This window comes from Myotis daubentonii, chromosome 1 (genome assembly GCF_963259705.1).
Source record: "Myotis daubentonii chromosome 1, mMyoDau2.1, whole genome shotgun sequence".
Classification (NCBI taxonomy): Eukaryota; Metazoa; Chordata; class Mammalia; order Chiroptera; family Vespertilionidae; genus Myotis; species Myotis daubentonii.
The window spans coordinates 145,476,651-145,495,808 of NC_081840.1; the positions used below are offsets into that span (position 1 = coordinate 145,476,651).

General features: G+C 45.2%; 2 protein-coding genes across 2 annotated transcripts in view; one reads left to right on the plus strand and one right to left on the minus strand.

The window, feature by feature from the left end:
* Nucleotides 1-16,116, minus strand: part of PPA2 (inorganic pyrophosphatase 2) — a 75,468-nt gene extending 59,352 nt beyond the window's left edge. Inside the window, exon 1 of the mRNA XM_059694564.1 lies at nucleotides 15,888-16,116. Coding sequence (XP_059550547.1) covers nucleotides 15,888-16,059 — 172 coding nt within the window. The 5' untranslated portion in view covers nucleotides 16,060-16,116. The remainder of the gene's footprint in view (nucleotides 1-15,887) is intronic.
* On the plus strand, nucleotides 9,517-12,312 carry LOC132214405 (high affinity cAMP-specific and IBMX-insensitive 3',5'-cyclic phosphodiesterase 8A-like). Its single transcript, XM_059661618.1, has one exon. It carries the CDS (start codon nucleotides 9,517-9,519, stop codon nucleotides 11,986-11,988), a length of 2,472 nt encoding a protein of 823 aa, XP_059517601.1. The 3' UTR covers nucleotides 11,989-12,312.
* Nucleotides 16,117-19,158: the final 3,042 nt, after the last annotated feature.

Here is a 19,158-nt window from a genome sequence, read left to right on the forward strand (position 1 = left end):
CTAGGGTCAGTGCTATTATGCTCCATTTAAAGTATTAAGATTCTCCAAAGGTGGATTTAAAGATATGCACTATCTATCCTGATCCTATAAAATGAAAGGGTAATCCATATTATACCTGTGAGCCATAGATGAAAATGGTCTATGCAGCAAGGACTGCTGCAATGTACATCACTCGTTAAAGATAATAGAAGCACACATTAGAGACAGTCCTTTCTCAGAGGCTCAGAGTAAATTAGTGAAGCTCTGAAGCTCTGACCAGTTGCTTCTTTAGAGTTGAAACCAAGTTGTTGCCAATTTACTTTTCCAAATATCTATTTTGTTGTTGTTTAAACAAAACAATGCATATGCAAGATTAAACTAGTACAAGTCCCCACCTCTCTCCAATACAGGCCTATCAGAGCAACCCACTCTCACCTCTTTAATTTACTTAGGTCTAGTGTAGATTTTATTCATCTTCCTAAATAATATAACTATGATTAGTTGTATCCATTTTAGAAATTATCTACTGATTCCAATTCTGAGAAATAAGTTTAGTTCAACCTATTCCTCTTAAACTCTCTATTAGCTAATCTTCACACTTTATAGTCTTTATTCTTTGTTCCACCAAACATATACAGCATTTTTTGATTCTACTAATCAGCTTTTTACCCCTTTCCTCATTCTTCTCACTCCTAGTTATTGTCTCCTGAGCTTAAAATATTTTCATATCAAGGCTGATAAAATGTTCAATATTCTAATATTAAATTTTCTATGCTTTTCCTATTTTCATACAAAGTTGACTTCTTAAACAATACAGATTTGAACTGAGCAGGTTCACTTATAAGCAGATATTTTCCCCCCAAAAATAACGTAGTCTGGCCAGTATGGCTCATGGGTTGATGCACCAGGAGGCTGCCAGTTTGATTCCCAGTTAGGGCATATGTCTGGGTTACGGGCTCAATCCCCAGCAGGGAGTGTGCAGGAGGCAGGGGATCAATATTGATGTTTCTCTCTCATCAATGTTTCTTTCTTTCCTGCTTCCTTCCTGTCCCTCTAAAATCAATAAAAACATATAAAAAATACTACAAATGCATTTGCCTTTTGATTTTCTTAATAGCTTTTTCTTTTCTCTAGCTTACTCGATTGTAAGGATACTAGTGGCCCAGTGTATGAAATTCGTGCAGGGGGGGTGTCCCTCAGCCCAGCCTGCACCCTCTCCAATCAGGGACCCCTTGGGGGATGTCCAACTGCCAGTTTAGGCCCGATCCCTGTGGGATCCCTTTTGCAATCTGGGACCACTGGCTCCTCACCAGCAGTCAGACATCCCTCTCGCAATCTAGGACCACTGGCTCCTAACCACTCACCTGCCTGCCTGACTGATCACCCCTAACTGCCTCTGCCTGCCTGATTGCCCTTAACCCCTCTATCTGCCTGTCTGCCTGATTGCCCCTAACTGCCCTCCTCTGCCAGCCTGATCTCGCCCCCAAATGCCCTCCCCTGCAGGCCTGATCTCGCCCTAACTGCCCTCCCCTGTAGGCCTGGTTGCCCCCAACTGCCCTCCCCCGCTGACCTGAATGCCCCTAACCCCCTGCCGGCCTGATCTCACCCCCAACTGCTCTCCCCTGATCGCCCCTAACTGCCCCTGCCTTGGCCCCCACCATCATGGCTTTGTCGGGAAGGAAGTCAGACATCCAGAAGATGGCCGTCAACCCAGTCTAATTAGCATATTACCCTTTTATTAGTATAGATTATATAGGATAGGATTGCTTAAAGGGTGGGGGGGGAGCCTTTTTCAGCAGGAGGAGATGCTCTTAGCAGACAAAAATACATAATCCCTATATTTGGACTGATAGCCAGCCATATGCACTATACTGCCAAACCGGTCATTAAAAAATTAAACCGCTTTCTTACACCTTACACCAAATGGCTGTTGCCCTTAAAACTCCTCCTCAGCCACCACCTTAGGTTCTGTTTTCATAGTTCACCCAGATTAGGTTCTGATTGGTCAGTTTCTATGCCAGTCAGCATCAAAAGCTCCGCCTCCTAGGCAGCCATTGGCTCCTCGCAGTTCACCCAGATTTGGTTCTGATTGGTTGGTTTCTATGCCAGTCAGTGTCAAAAGTTCCACCTCCTGGGCAGCCATCTTGTGAGGGCGTGGGGGTTAATTTGCATATTACCTCTTTATTACATAGGATGATGCATAATACACATAACAGACAAATATGTGCTTATCTACAGTTTATGTTATCAGGAAGGCTCTATCAGTAAAGTTTTGGGGGAGTCAATAGTTACATGTGGATTTCTGATTTTGCAGAGGATTGGTATCCCTAACTCCCATATTGTTCAAGGGTCAACTGTATTTCCAAAATTTTTCTAAGGATAAGAAAAAGCTGGAGTGCTTGTTAAACAGGTCTCTGAACCCTGGTTTCATTCATACTAGTGAATCAGAAACTTAAGGAAAAAAATCTGGATATCTGTATTTTTAGCACACCCAAATAATTCTTACGCTCAGGGAAGTTTGAGAAGCACTGTCGATGTGTTGATTTTTAGCCAAGCAGAATGTTAAAAGTAAATTTCCTTTCTTGTCTGGCTTGTATTTTGCCCTGTGCTTCTAATTACCTTTCTTCCATTGTGAATCATAATCATTTCTATAAATTGTTTTAATGCCTCACAGACACCATCAAAACTATGGAATTCTCTCTTTAACCATACAGCTCCCTGTGGAAACCTAACCTTCTGCTGATATCTGGACTGAATGCTTGCTTGGCATCTGAAGATTTTGCTTCTATGGTCTCCAGCTAAGATTGACTGTTTTTCTGGATCATTCATCATTTTTGGTTTGTTTACTTATTTTACAGAAACATATCTCTAACTTGTGTTCTGTAACAAAGGCTGCATGTGAGGTAAATGTTCCAGATCTTCATTCAATCTTCACTCTAGGTTAATGGTTGTCTGGGGAGAGAATTCTAGGAAGAATATTATTTTCTCTCAGAATTTTGAAGGCAATACTCCATCAAGCACTCGGAGTTGCTGATAAATCAGATACCAGTTTAGTTCTCATTCCCTCCCTCCCTGGCCCTGCCACAAGACTTTTATTAGGATCTTCTTTATAGTCTCAGTTTTCTGAGATTTCACAATTATGTGTCTGGAACTTAGAATACTTGGGTCCTTAAATTTTTAGATCTCTTATATTACCCCTTTGATAATTTCTTCTGCATTTTGTCTGTTTCTTCCTTCTGGAATGCGTTCCAGTCAAACCTCTTTTTTTTTTTCTTCTGACATTTTGTTCAAACTTTCTGGTAGGTTGTTTTACAGTCAAACTTTTCTGTGTTAATTTCCTTGGGCTAACGTAGCCAATTACCACAAACTTGGTGGCTTCAAATAACAGAGCACTATGCAACCCACTACAACTTCTAGTGAGTTGTCTTAACAACCATACTATGATTTCCAAGAGTTCTTGTTCTTTGCCTTTTCTTCATAGCTTCCTCTTCGTTTTTAATGGATGCAACAGCTTCTACAATCTCAGAGGACACCATTTGACTTTTTAAAATTCGAGTTCTCTTCTTTCTACTTTCTTCCTTTTCCATTTAATTTATAAGGTCTCCATAAATTCATTCATGCAGTAAATATTCGCTGAACACAAATACTACACCAACCACTATTTTAGGTACCAGGTATACAAATTCCCTGCTCTTAAGGAACTTATATTCAGGGGGAGAAGGATTTACAAAAGCAATGAATATGTTTTTAGGATATCAGGCACAAGAAACACCATAAAGGAAAACTAATCAGGGGAAGGAAAGAGTGAATAATGGAAGGGGATACTATTACATGGAAAGGTCATGAAAGATCGCTCTGATAGGTCACAGAGCTGAATGGAGTGAGGAAGTGGTCAAGCGGACAGGCAGGGAGGAACACTGCAGGCACACAGCAAGCACAGAGGGCTGAGGCAAGAATATGCACAGCATGTCTGAGAACCAGCAAGGAGGCAGGATGGCTGATCACATGATCAAAGGGAAGAGTGGTGAGTGATGAATTCAGAGAGGAAGCCGAGTATTAGGTCACATGGTAAATATTTAAAATTTATTTTGAGTGAAATGGAAAGCTACTGGGGTTTGAGCAGAGTCTGATCATGACCTGATTTACATTTTAAAAGGGTCAAGGTGAAAAGCAGACTACAGGGGGACAAGGCTGCAAGCAGGAAGCTACTGGCTAAGTGAAAGATGATGGTGACATGGAAAAAGTGGCAAGGGTGGAAGTGGAGAGATGTAATTGTCTTCTGGGTACATTTAAAGCAGAGTTAAAGGAAGAGACTAATGAACTAACATGTGGGGGTCAAAGTAGAGGCAACAAGAACGATTCCTAGGTTACTGGTTATAGATGTGAAAACAGGCAGGAATGGGAGAGGGGGTCAGGATTTCTGGTTTGTACATGTTAACCTTGAGATGCTTCGTAAACATTTAAGTAGGATACAGAGTGGAAGGCTGGATGAGTATATTCTGTGTTCAAGAGACTGGGACTAAATGCTACAAATCTGGGAGGTATAGGTGGTAGCTAAAGCTATGGGACTGGATGGGATCAGCTAGAGCAGCGGTTCTCAACCTGTGGGTCGTGACGCCTTTGGCAGTCGAACGACCCTTTCACAGGGGTCACCTAAGTCCACCGGAAAACCCATATATAATTACATATTGTTTTTGTGATTAATCACTGTTTTAATTATGTTCAATTTGTAACAGTGAAAATACATCCTGAGAACAAAGATGGCGGCATAGGTTAACTTCGGAGTTTGCTGCTTTGAACAACTACTTCAAAAGTGAAACTAAAACACGGAAAGGACATCACCCAGAACCACAGGAACGCTGGCTGAGTGGAAGTCCTACAACTAGGAGGAAAGAGAAACGCATACGGACACTCAGAGGAGGCGCAGTGCTGAAGTCAAATTCTGAGGTGCGGAGTGCGTGGAGCGGGCTGGCGGCGGAGGGCGCGGTTGTTGTTTTCAATCGGGAGGGAGTCGCAGACTCTGAGCTCCAGATACAGGCGAGTCTTTAGGGACCCAGACTCAAACGGGAGAAGCGGGACTGTCTGGCTTCGGTCAGAGCGAGTGCAGCTTTCTCTCCCAGCTTTGCAGCGGGTGCTGGGACTCAGAGAGGCAGAGCCCCTGGGGACAGGACTGAGAGCCGCCATAACTGCTCTCTCCGGCCCACCCTGTTGATCCTGTGCTACCCGCCCCGCCCAAGCCCTGCACAGAGGCATTTGCCGGATAGCCTCAGGCAAAGGCTAGATTAGCACCTCCCTAGAGGACAGAAGTTCTCTCACTGCTGACACAGCTGATTCTCATAGCCACTTGGCCTGGAGGTCAAACCCTCCCTGGGATTAGCTACAACAATCAAGGCTTAACTACAAGACTGCGCACAAAGACCACTAGGGGGTGCACCAAGGAAGCATAACAAAATGCGGAGACAAAGAAACAGGACAAAATTGTCAATGGAAGAAATAGAGTTCAGAACCACACTTTTAAGGTCTCTCAAGAACTGTTTAGAAGCTGCCGATACAAGAAAACTAATGAGACCCTCGATGTTATATTGGGGAACCAACTAGAAATTAAGCATACACGGACTGAAATAACGAATATTATACAGACTCCCGACAGCAGACCAGAGGAGCGCAAGAATCAAGTCAATGATTTGAAATGCGAGGAAGCAAAAAACACCCAACTGGAAAAGCAAAATGAAAAAAGAATCCAAAAATGCGAGGATAGTGTAAGGAGCCTCTGGGACAGCTTCAAGCGTACCAACATCAGAATTATAGGGGTGCCAGAAGGTGAGAGAGAGCAAGATATTGAAAACCTAGTTGAAGAAATAATGACAGAAAACTTCCCCCACCTAGTGAAAGAAATGGACTTACAGGTCCAAGAAGTGCGGAGAACCCCAAACAAAAGGAATCCAAAGAGGACCACACCAAGACACATCATAATTAAAATGCCAAGAGCAAAAGATAAAGAGAGAATCTTAAAAACAGCAAGAGAAAGAAACTCAGTTACCTACAAGGGAATACCCATACGACTGTCAGCTGATTTCTCAACAGAAACTTTGCAGGCCAGAAGGGAGTGGCAAGAAATATTCAAAGTGATGAATACCAAGAACCTACAACCAAGATTACTTTATCCAGCAAAGCTATCATTCAGAATTGAAGGTCAGATAAAGAGCTTCACAGATAAGGAAAAGCTAAAGGAGTTCATCACCACCAAACCAGGATTATATGAAATGCTGAAAGGTATCCTTTAAGAAGAGGAAGAGGAAGAAAAAGGTAAAGATACAAATTATGAACAACAAATATGCATCTATCAACAAGTGAATCTAAGAATCAAGTGAATAAATAATCTGATGAACAGAATGAACTGGTGATTATAATAGAATCAGGGACATAGAAAGGGAATGGACTGACTATTCTTGGGGGGGAAAGGGGTTTGGGAGATTCGGGAAGAGACTGGACAAAAATCGTGCACCTATGGATGAGGACAGTGGGTGGGGAGTGAGGGCGGAGGGTGGGGAGGGAACTGGAAGGAGGGGAGTTATGGGGGGGGGGGGGAAAGAGGAACAAATGTAATAATCTGAACAATAAAGATTTAATTAAAAAAAAAAAGAAAGAAAATACATCCTGCATATCAGATATTTACATTACGATTCATAGCAGTAGCAAAATTACAGTTATGAAGTAGCAACGAAAATAATTTTATGGTTGGGGGTCACCACAACATGAGGAACTATATTAAAGGGTTGAGGCATTAGGAAGGTTGAGAACCACTGAGCTAGAGTAATAGCAAAAGTCAGTCAACACCGGGCCAAATACAGCCCACAGCCTGTTTTATATCTGTAAATAAAGTTTCGTTGGAACACAGTCATACCCATACTTTTACTTATCTCTGGTTGCTTTGCAGTACAACAGCAGAATTGACTAGTTGTGACAGAGACTTGTATGGCCTGCCCACAGTCTGTGACCCTTCACAGCAAAGGTTTACCAACCCCTGCCAGAGAGGAAGGAAGGGAGGGAAATAAGAAAGGAGAGGTAAGGGGAGGAAGTGGGGGGGAGGGAGAGAAGGAGTGGGGGAGAGAGAGGGAGGGAGGGAGGGAGAAGGAGAGAGAGAGAGAGAGAGAGAGAGAGAGAGAGAGAGAGAGAGATTGAGAACAGTTAGAGGAATGTGCTAAGGAATGAGCCCTGGAACATTTCAAAGGTTAAAGCTCAAAATTACAGAAGGATCCAGCAGGGCAGACTGCTGAAAGGACAAGCCATCAAAATTAGAACAACTAAGAGGCAAAAAATAAGAATGAAAATGTGATGACTGTGAAAAGTTACCCTTAAGGTCACAAGAGATAAAAACTTAAAACTGACCATTAAATTTGTCACATGTGGCCTTGACACATGTTTGGTAGGGCAGCAGTGAAGAAAGCCCGACTGAAGCTGATCCTTGACTATCTGGTTTACATTTAAGAATAAGAGACTAGAAAAACTGATTGGAAAAAACTGATGTGTTCATCCATGGGAGAGACCTGCTGAAGGCCAGCTTCCCGTGGGCGTGTACAGGTAGGGCATGGGCTGCTAACATTCTACTTGGCCAGAACAAAGACAGCTCGGCTGGGGCAGCAACGTCATCAGGTTGTCTGACTTCCGCCAACCATTTTCTTCACTGTCTACAGGAGGAGCTAGCCCTTTCCTCCAGCCCCACGTCTGCATGGTAAACATTTGTGTGCTACTCCATAAAACTCTCTTAAGCTCCACATCACTCTCACGCTCTCCAGATCCTATGACATCAAATCAACACATCCGTGACCTGAAGTCTATGCAGATCATCCCCCTACAGTACACCCCTCAGCTCATACACTTCAGGTGGGGCTTCCCCTACATTGCTTCATCAAGAACCAAACCGCCGTCTGTTTTTCATCTGATGGCTCCTTATTTATTGTTTTAGGAGTATTGTTTTTATTACGTACTATCACTTTGAAAGGATATTTATTTGAAGGGAGATAAAATAAACAATTTTAGTCACCCTTGTACCTTGTCTAGGTACTCACTCTTGTCAAAAACCAGGTTGCCTCCCTAGGCATAACCTAATGAATTCTATCAGGCCAATCAAAATACAATGGATATTGACAAACAGTGTCAAAACTCTCCGTTTAACTAGACTGAAATGAAATTTTATTTTATCAGTTTTAAGTTACCTATATTGTTTTCTTTCATAACAGTAAGTTGATGAAAAGTTTATTACTTGGATTAGCAAGTGAGAAAACTGAATAGAATGAGAAACTTATATCTGATTTTATTTATATACCGCAAATAGCCTCATGTATGCCAAGGACCAACATACTATAACATACTATTATTGAAACCACTTAGAGAGATTTTTACTGGAAGCTTTAGTAATGACGAAAACCAAATAAATATAATTTTCTATATTCATACAATAATAATTAAGATCTATTGTGTCAATTTAACTTCCATAATATGGGCCAACTTTATAAAAAAGGTTACAGGAGCTCATATACTTAAGAGACTCAAACACATATATTGTGAATTCTTCACAGGAAAATTCATAAGGCCCATGAATGATACATTCAATGACAAATTCTACCTATTACTCAAATGATTTACTTAAAAAAGAAAATCTAGCCCCATTGGTGTGTCTCAGTGGTTAAGTGTTGACCTATGAGCCAGGAGGTCACGGTTCAATTCCTGGTGGGGGCACATGTCCAGGTTGCAGGCTTTTTACCCCTTGCGGGGGGGGGTGTAGGAGGCAGCCGATCAATGATTCTCTCTCATCATTGATGTTTCTGTTTCTTTCTCCCTCTCCCTTCCTTTCTGAAATCAATAAAAATGTATTTTAAAAGAAAAACGTATGGTAATTTTAACATAAACACATGCTAACTATAAATGATAAAAAAACAAAAACAGAAACCCGTGGAGCCCGAAGCTCCGGGGCGCGCGGTGTGTGCGGGTGTCTGCGGTTCTCGAAGGCGCGGTTCTCTCTTGACGGCGCGGTTCTCTCTTGACGGCGCGGGCCTGGCCGCCTGGCTCCGCGCTTCCTGTCTCTCAGCGGGCGGCCGCCCAATGGGCTCCCCTCAGCCCGGGCCTCAGGGGGGGCATGGCGAGGCCGCCGGGGTGCTTCTTGTGGGGGTCGAGCCGCGAGGTGTCGGGCGCCACGGGACTCCGGGCGGGGAAAGCGCTAATCTCCCCAGTTTCCCTGAAGCACAGCGGGCAAGTGGGCCCTCACGTGAGGGCGGCAGGGCGCCTGGGGGAGGGCATGTTCGGCGGGGCGTCCGCGGGGTCCCCTATGCGCCGCCGCCGCCCTGTGATAAAAGCGGCGGCCGAGCTTTCTGACGTGAGACCCTCGCTCCCACCGTCCGCCTGCCTGCGCGCCCGGGCGGGGATGACACGGCGCTGGCGGTAGCCGCGAGGCGCCCGCAGGCGGTTTGCGGGCCGTTTGCTGACCGTTTGCGGACAGGAGAGCGGCCGCCGCCAGCGTGTCCCCGGCACCTGGCCAGCATGGGCTGCGCTTCGAGCATCCACATTACCGAGACCCAGATCGTGTACACAGGCGCCCTGGAGGCCGAGGACGCGCAGGACCCTGTGGCGCTGCTGCCCGCGCCAGGCAGGCCGGGCACCCTGCTCTGTCCGGAGCCCGAAGCCTTGGCCACCACCAGCGGCGCCCTCCCCGCGAACCCCGACTCGAACAGACCAACATCTCATGTGAATTTTGGCCCCATGAAGTTTCATGCAGATCAACTCCAGGTACTTTTAGCGTTCATCAAAGACGATAGCCAGTGTAAAGGATTCCGTAAGGCGTGTGAAAAAGCAGGGTTTAAGTGCACGGTGGCCCTGGAGGTCCAGGCTGTCCTGACCTGTTTCCTGGCTGCAAATCACGACATCATCATCATCGACCACAGAAACCCCCAGCAGCTGGACGCCCTGGCGCTGTGCAAGTCTATTCGAGCAACAAACGTTTCGGAAAACGCAGTTATTGTTGGTGTAGTACGCAGGCGGGACGTAGAGGAGTCTGTGATGCCCCTCATTCGTGCCGGCTTTACGAGGAGGTACGTGGAGAACCCCAGCCTCCAGGCCTGCTACGCGGAGCTGCTGCAGCTGGAGTTTGGAGAGGTGCGGTCACAGCTGAAACTCAGGGCTTGTAATTCAGTATTCACTGCACTAGAGAAGAGCCAAGACGCCATTAAAATCACGAGTGAGGACAACTACATACAGTATGTAAATCCAGCATTTGAAACAACAGTGGGCTATGAGTCGGGTGAATTATTAGGGAAGGAGTTAGCAAAAATGCCTCTAAGTGAGAAAAAGGCTGACTTGTTCAGTACTATAAATTCATGCATGAAGATGGGCAAGGAGTGGCAAGGCGTTTACCACTCCAAAACCGGAGATGGTGCACAACAAAACGTGAAGATAATACCTGTCATTGGACAGGGAGGAAAAATTAGACACTATGTGTCCATTATCCGAGTGAGCAACGCCAACAGTAAGGCTGCAAAGATCACGGAATCTGTTCATTCTGACACTCCGACAGATAATCCATCGGGTAAACATAAAGACAAGAGGAAAAGCTCCCTGGACGTCAGGAGTGTTGCCTCACGAGCAAGCGAAGTGGCCAGCCAGAGGCGACACTCCTCCATGGCCCGGATCCACTCCATGACCACCGAGGCGCCCATCACCAAGGTGATCAATATCATCAGTGCTGCCCAGGAGAACAGTTCCATGCCTGTGACGGAAGCCTTAGACCGCGTCCTGGAAATTCTGAGAACCTCGGAGCTGTATTCACCCCAGTTCGGGGCGAAGGACGAGGATTCTCACACCAAGGACCTCATTGGGGGCCTGATGTCTGATGGTTTTCGAAGACCATCTGGGAATGAGTGCACTCTCTCCACAAAAAACCTGCAGCAAGTTCCGGGCAGCTTACTCACCTCCGAGTCCCTTCACGATATCCCACCGCAGATAGCTGAGCCCATGGAAAACGATGACGACTGGGACTGTAATGTGTTTGATCTGGAGACTGCCACTCAGAAAAGGCCTTTGACTTTTCTTGGTCTCAAAATCTTCGCTCGCTTTGGGGTCTGTGAATTCTTGAAGTGCTCGGAGACGACGCTGCGACTGTGGTTGCAGACTATGGAAGCCAACTACCACTCCTCCAACCCCTACCACAACTCCACCCACGCCACTGCCTACTTCCTCTGCCAGGAGAGGATCAAGCAAGCGTTAGACTCAGTGGACAAGGCCGCCGCCCTCATCGCAGCCGCCATCCACGACCTGGACCACCCGGGGAGGACCAACCTCTTCCTGTGCAACGCGGGCAGCCCGCTGGCCGTGCTGTACAACGACTGTGCCGTGTTGGAGAGCCACCACACGGCCCTGGCCTTCCAGCTGACCGCCAAGGAGGACAAGAGCAACATCTTCAAGAATGTGGAGAGGAGTGACTACCGGACGCTGCGCCAGGCCATCATCGACATGGTCTTGGCCACAGAGATGACCAGGCACTTCGAGCACACCAATAAGTTTGTCAACAGTGTCTTCAAGCCCTTGGCAGAGCTGGAGGAAAGCGAGGGGAGTGAGCCAAACCCTCGTGACGTAGACACGATGCTCCGGTCTGCAGAGAACCGGACTCTGATCAAGCGGGTGATGATCAAGTGCGCGGACGTGTCCAACCCCTGCCGGCCCTTGGAGCAGTGCATCGAGTGGGCTGCACGCATCTCGGAGGAGTATTTTTCTCAGACCGAAGAGGAAAAGAAGCTGGACTTAACTGTGGCGACGCCAGCTTTTGACCGAAACACCTGCAGCTTCCCCCAGTCCCAGGTCTCCTTCATCGACTGCTTCGTCACAGACATGTACCGTGCTTGGGACGACTCTGTAGACCTACAGGAGTTACTGCAGCACCTGGACAACAATTTTAAATACTGGAAAGGACTCGACGAAATGAAGCTGCGGGGCGTCCGACCACCTCTGGAACCAAAATAGAGAAGGCTCCTTCTGTCTGAAACTGGACCTCTGAAACTGCTCTACTCGCCTGATGTACTTTGCCAGTGATTCTACAAATTAAAAGAAGTTAGGACTGAACACTTTTTCATAAAATTTTATTAATGACTTTTTCCAGAAGTTTGCCTTATTTTGTAGTGTTTATACCAAACATTGTCATAGAAACATAGCAAACAGAATATTTACTTAATTGACTTTTTAAAACCAATCTGTTTTTATCTTCATAGGTAATTTTTAATTCTAGATATTTATAAAGGTTCTGTATCTTCACACTTTCAATAAATGTAGTAAAATAAATAAATAAAATTCATTGTTAAAGAACTGCATGACTCATCCTCATGCTAAATAAATGCAATTATCCATAGCACTGTTTCAGTAAGTGAACCAGTTGCCTACCCCATGGTAATAAAAATCCAAATTACAAAAAGCATTTTCTCCCCATCCATTGAGAAATTTTAAAAATCTAAAATAGTACATTTTCAAGTTATTAGTGAAACAAAACAAGCAGAACTATGCAAGCTATCAAAGGGGAATACTGACATGCAGTCTTTGGCCCCATGTAATAAGTATAACCTGCATTATGACTTTACAATTAATTCAAGACTACAGGGCAGTACGAATTAAAAAACTCTGAGACCTATGAATTAATAAATTGAAATAGATTCAAAATATTCAATTTATCCACATTCACTGTTTTCACCTTTCAAAGAATGATAGAAGAATATTGATTTTATGTCTTAAAGTCAAATGGGAAAGGAAATAACATAATATGTTAAATATCGATACATAGTCTAGCTTAACTGCCACAGCAACTTTGTAAAATTATTACTGGTATCCCCATTTTTCAGATACCCAGGATAATCAAGCCAGGCCTACAACCTAAGCATTTTGACTTAGCGTTGTGTTGTAGAAAAGACTGTTTCTACAACACACTTGCTTCTGGAAGTTTCAGAAATCATCTCAATCAGCATGTCCCAAATTAAAGTCCATGAAATGCTAAGAGTCACTAAGATGTTAAGAAATGTTCTGAGAAACCGGGACTCTGAGGTTCAAAATTTGGGACAAGTGATATCAGAATTCCCAGAACTTTAAGAGGCGATAAAATGGGAAGTGTTCTGCTAATTTATTAAACCATGATGAAGACCTTTTTAAAAGAAAACCTAGTAACATCCATGGGATGTTTGTGCTCAACTATAAGTACAGTTTGGAAAATAATCATCTAGTCCAATCTCTGCTTTCCATGGTTAAATCAAATCAGGTACAGGAAGGTTAAATGACTCACTCAGGCCACACACAAAGTTACTAACAGGGCCAGGACTGGCACCAAGAGGCCTGCTGATTCCACGAGGATGCGCTTACTCCTATATCTTTGTGTCTTCTCACTTCAATACTGTTTCTATAAAGTTCAACACCAATTAAAAGGGGGGAAAAAGTATTACATCAGTCACTTATTCTGATTCCTCTGAATGGCAGCAGAGAAACCACTGACCAACATTAAGCTAAAAAATGGTCTACTTCCCACTGCACTGGTATTCCAGAGATATTTGGAAATGTGGGGAATGATTCCGCCTTCATAACGCTGAACACCACTTCTAAGCCAAGTAGTGCTATGCATACAGGCACCGTCAGAATTAAAAATATCTCATTTGTGACCATCTTTATAAAGAGCTATTTGTTGATTGCTTTCCCCTTACCCCCTTACCCTAAGGACTTCCTTTCACTTTGTCCTACCCTGCCAGCAAGTATTAACAGTCCTGGGCCAAGGATGCCATCTGGCGTTTAGTTCAGAAGTTGTTTAACCAACCTACCTTCCAATTACTCTCTCACCACCTGGCCCCTCTCCAAAACCACACTCCCCTTTCTTCCAGTTCTTGCCCATTTACCTCAGTAAAATGTGTTTTTTTTCTTCTTTTCTGCTGTTTATCCTAACAGAGTGAAAAAATATTGTATTTGTGGCATGCTAGTTCCAGAAAAATCATGAGTCTGAAATACACAGTGAGCGGCCACTATAAATTACAGCTTCAGAAATGCCCTAATAGAGGCTTTGCCTCAATGGAGGTTGTTAGAATATCTATTAGTCATCCAATGCCTTAAAAGAATATCAGTGCTGAGAAGGGCCTTGAAGATCACTGTTGTGCCAACTGCTTCATTTCACAGCTGAACTGGCCCTGTGAGAACGAAATGAGGCAATCGCCGGCCCAACAGCACACAGTGCGAGTACATGGCCGAGCCAGGACTAAGGCCTGGGACGCCCCATTCCAAAGCCAGCGCTTGTCACCTACGTCACATGCCTCAGGCTCCTCAAGACTGTTTTTTCTCAACTAACATTCAAACAAAATTTTTTTTAGTGTTTTTATATTCTCCTTAACTAACTATGCTGATGTCATGAATCTCAAGAGCAGGGCCCATAACTAAATCTCCTCAATGCCATGCCTAACAGTGCTGAGCTTACTTCATAAATATTTACTATTTTTTGTCTATTATTAATTACTGTATTTATGGCAAATCTAGAATACCTTCACCATATCGTGCCTTAGAGATGCTTTTATCTGCTTAAAAACCTAACTGCCATTTTTTTATACCACTTTCTATGAAAAAAACTGTTCCCAATAATCATCCCATTGTAACCTTTCGGGACACAATCCATGCAGAAATGTGGGACCTTCTTATTGAGGGCTCCTATCCACCCGATCAGCCTTGCCCGAACAAGGACGAAAAAGAATACGGATGTAGCACGGAGGGGACAAGCAACCAATTTTCAGAAAATGGGGGTTTTAGTACCCGTTGCATTACAATCACAAGACCTCAGGCAAGCTTAGTTTTCTCTGCCATAAACGACTCCCTCCACCCTAAGCTCAGATCAGATATGTGTAAATAGTTTATAAATTACAGATATCAATCATGGTCATGATTACAGGCGTTATTTATCTGCGGGATCTATGGCTCAGCACTTTGCATACAGCGTGCCCTAGTTTACAGATTAGGAAAACCAAGGCTCAGCAAGTTGGGAAGCCTGTCTGGGGCCAAAGCTACGAGCTGAGGTCTGACACTCCGGAGCTGATGCTCCCAGCAGGTGGGGGATGCTGCTAAGCCGACTCTCCACCCCCGACCCCTGGGGCTCCGAAGTCAAGGAAGCACGAGGGCGACGCCAGCGACCTCGCTATCTGCAGGTTGCAGGGGGCTCCGCCGTGCAATATCTGGGTGCAAAGAAAAGCGAGAATAACGGGGACCCGGGTCTCTCCCCGTCTTGGTCGGCCAGTTCAGCGCCCAGAAAGCCCTTCGCCCTCTGGGCTGGGGCTGCTCCCTTTGGGGGCGGGTTGGGGGGCTACCCCGGAGCCAGTGCGGCTCTCGAGCGTGGGTCTCATTCGAGGTGGAAACCTGTGAGTGTGAATTCTTGATTCTGGGAGGTCATCCGGGTCTCCGACGAAGCACCGCCGGGCTGAACGCGTCGGTCCCACGCGCCTCCCCCATAGCAGCCGCCCCCGAGGAGGAGCTTGGTCACGCGCAGCGAGAGGGCGGGCCGGCGGGCGGGCCCCGCGCCGTCCCCTGCGCGTCTCCGTAGGGAACCGAGCGGCGGCCGGAGTCGGCTAACGGCTGCGGGGCGCGGCGGGGTGACCGCGCGCGCGACTCGGGAGGGAGGGAAGGAGGGAGGGAGGGGCGGGCGGGGGCGCCACTGGCCGCGCTGCGCCTCCGCGCCCGCCTTTGGGGAGACCGCCGCTCACCTCGCAGGCGGCTCCGGGGGCTCGGCGCGGGCCCCCGTGCGCAGGGAGGCGGTCTGGGCCGCGAGGCCACGGTGGCGGGCCCCGAGGAGCGAGGGCGGGAGGGAGGCGGCGCGGGCGGCGCAGGTGACGCCGCGCGGCGGGGCCCTGCGAGGTACTTACTGAAGAAGAGGCGGTAACCGGGCGAGTGGGGCTGGCCGCGCTCCTCCGTGCGGTACGAGGCCATGGCGCGGCGCGGCCCGGGCCCAGCGGCCGCTCCCTCCCGCAGGCGGACGACGAGGGCGCCCGTGCGACCGCCCCAGGCCGAGCGCAGCAGCGGCAGCAGAGCCCGCATGGCGTCGGCAGCGGTCCGGCTCCTGGCGCGCGGGGTGGTGCTTGGGAGCTCGGGGCCGCCCGGCCGCGCGCCGGCGCCCCCTGGCGCCCGCAGTCGTCACTCCCGGCCGCGGGGCTGGGATCTAGAGCTGGGACTCCGTGAGGCTGGTCAGACTCCGCGATCTTGAGAAATCAGGGAGCACGGCGAATTGCCAGGGATGCACACTGCACCCACCGCGAGCCCAGGGTCCAAAGATGAGCAAGACAAGGCCCACCGCCCCTGAGCAGCTCACTGCCATTGATGCATGCACGCGTTCATTTCTTCACCCAAGCAGCCCATACTTACAGTCATCGTATCATTTTTATTCTAATGACGGAATATTGAGTGACTGTGCCAGGCACTACTCTAGATCCTGCCCAGTGTTGGCGACAAGCGTACACACACACAAAAAAACTTCATTATGAGACATAATGACCAGGCCTCCTTGTGAACACTTGACCTTGACACTGACTTACAGAGCAAAAAACAAGTAACTTCTACCTCCTCCATGAAGTTCTCATTTAACCCAAGTAAAAGCGATTTATCCTTCCTTTTTTCTTGCATTTTCACTTCTCCAATGGCGTTTGATACTGTACATATGTTTGTGAAACTATCAGGTTTCCTATTTCACCCTGGATTGTTAACAGGCCAAGCATTTAGGACTCAAGTTTTAGTTTCCTTACAGGAAGTAGCACCATGCCTTGCCTATAATAGTGGTACTTTCGTTGTTGAGTTAAGTGGCTCCTGGAATCCCCTCTCACCAACTCTTTCTCATTAACATATGAAATGACTTTCCAGAAAAACTTGTGGAAACAATTATGCACTTCTTCATATCCTTCCCTCATCTCAGTCCAAACTGGCTTCCTCCACCTTCTCAAGGTCATCAAATGACATCCTTGTTGTCAAACATGAAGATCAATTCTTAATAAACTGTAGTGAGAGAATCTGAAGAGAGCAGTAAGGAGGGTTTTTAAAATTAGAAATTAAAACTTTTTTAAAAACTTAAATATTTCAGTTATTCTACAAAAGTAAAAGAAGAGTAGCAATTCTACAAATAGACAAAAAAAGTACACTTGTGATCTTTGCAAAACCTAAGTGAAATGGTTTAGTTAAAAGGCATTTTAAAAATAATACTTTCTTAAAATAACTGTAATAAAAACAATTTTAATAAGCACAATGAATACATCAATTTCTGAAATGTTTTTTTTAAAAAATATATATTTTTATTGCTTCTTAGAGAGAGAAAGGGAGAGAGAGAAACATCAATGTGAGAGAGAAACATTGATTGCTTGCCTCCCACACACACACACACACAAAACCTGAGCATGTGCCCTGGCTGGGAATCAAACCAGCGACCTTCTGGTGCATAGGATAACACTCAACCAACTGAACCACACCAACCAGGGCAAATATATATAAAATTCTGGCTCCTACAAGACAAGACAAACATCTTTATGTAGATTATATTAACTAATTTGTAGGAATTAAGTCACGATTACATATCTGATCCTAGTCTAAACTAATTAACCTAACTCTGTTCCACGGCTACAACCTACATCCTCTGGTCATTAATGTTAACAAAATGGACACACACAAAAAATTGGTTGAAACCTTTATTCACAACAATCTGAAAGCAAAAAATAAATAAATAAAATCTTATTAAAATGATTCTATAGCCACCATGTAACTTTATGGAGAGGAAATAGTACTTATATCTAGGCAACAGTCAGAATTTTGATCAACATGAATGTCTGGAGGTATTTAAATATATAAAGCAAATATCAAAAATATAAGTCTTTGTTTTACTATGGTTGCAAATATCAAAAAATTTCTATATGTGACATGGCATCAGAGTTAAGTTGGGGTTTTTCAAAATGCTGACACGCCGAGCTCAAAAGGTTCGCCATCACTGCTCTATTAGATTGTAGATCCTAAAATGTTTTTCAAAAGTGGTGGCTTTGTAATGTGTCAACTTAAGTAAGCTAAACTATAAGGCAGACTCTCCCATAATAAAAGGGAGAAATTTCTTTTGTGCATGTATCACAATAGCTGTATAATTTTATTATTTCCTTATGAAACAAAAATGCTTATTTGTTCTATTAATCTTTGAAGTTCAGATGGTTCAACAAGATGAAATCCTAATGAGACAGAGTTGTGGGATAATTCTAATGACCTTAGATCTTATTGATTCTTAGACCAAAATAAAAAATTCCAGATATCTGATTTAAGACATGTTATTGCTTCATGGCATTAAAAACAATAGCTTTTCTTTAGGAAATGGTGAAAAGAAGAATTTTCCCCAGAGTATTCTTCCTCAAATTAACACCATTCTGTTTCCTAACACTTGCAGTTATCTATTGAGAAAATCTAACATGTAGTTCTGAGGGCCCTCTTGCTAATAGCTTTCTTAATTCTGGTAGTATGTCTAGCTGCCAAAAAGTTATGTGAATCCTGATTTGAAGAAACCAGTAGTAATATTAAGCATTTTTAGAATATGAAATGTTTACTTAAAAAATATTGAAACTTAATTGTGTTTTTTTTTTTTTTTTTGTAAATTGCATCTTAAAATGTTACTGAAAGGAATTCTAGGGACAAAAAAGGTAGTTTAGGGAATAAAGAGGGTCCATGGGGGAAGAATGCAGAGGTGAGGGCTTGGAGCTTCCAGAAGGCACACACTCACAGAGGACAGAAAAATGCCACAGTATAAGGGGAGAGGAAGGCATACATTCACAGAGGATAAAGAAAGATCACAGAGTACCAGGAAGAAGAAAACATACTTTCACAGAGGATAGGGAAATGTCAACAGATGCCAGGAAGAGGGAAAACATATTTTCACAGGAGATAGAGGAATGTTGTGAGATATGGGAGAGAAAAGGAGGAGGGCACCATGTGAGTTTTGGACTTTGACAATGATATTCTGCAAAAGAGTGACCAATTAGAAAAGCACAGGTCATAAAATGGGGAAGGGGTCCAATTAGAAGGGCACGTGAAGAGACAAAGAACCCGCTTTGGCTGGCCTGGGGCCTGTGGGCTGGGAGCAGCTCCTGCATTGAGCATCTGCCCCCTGGTGGTCAGTGTGCC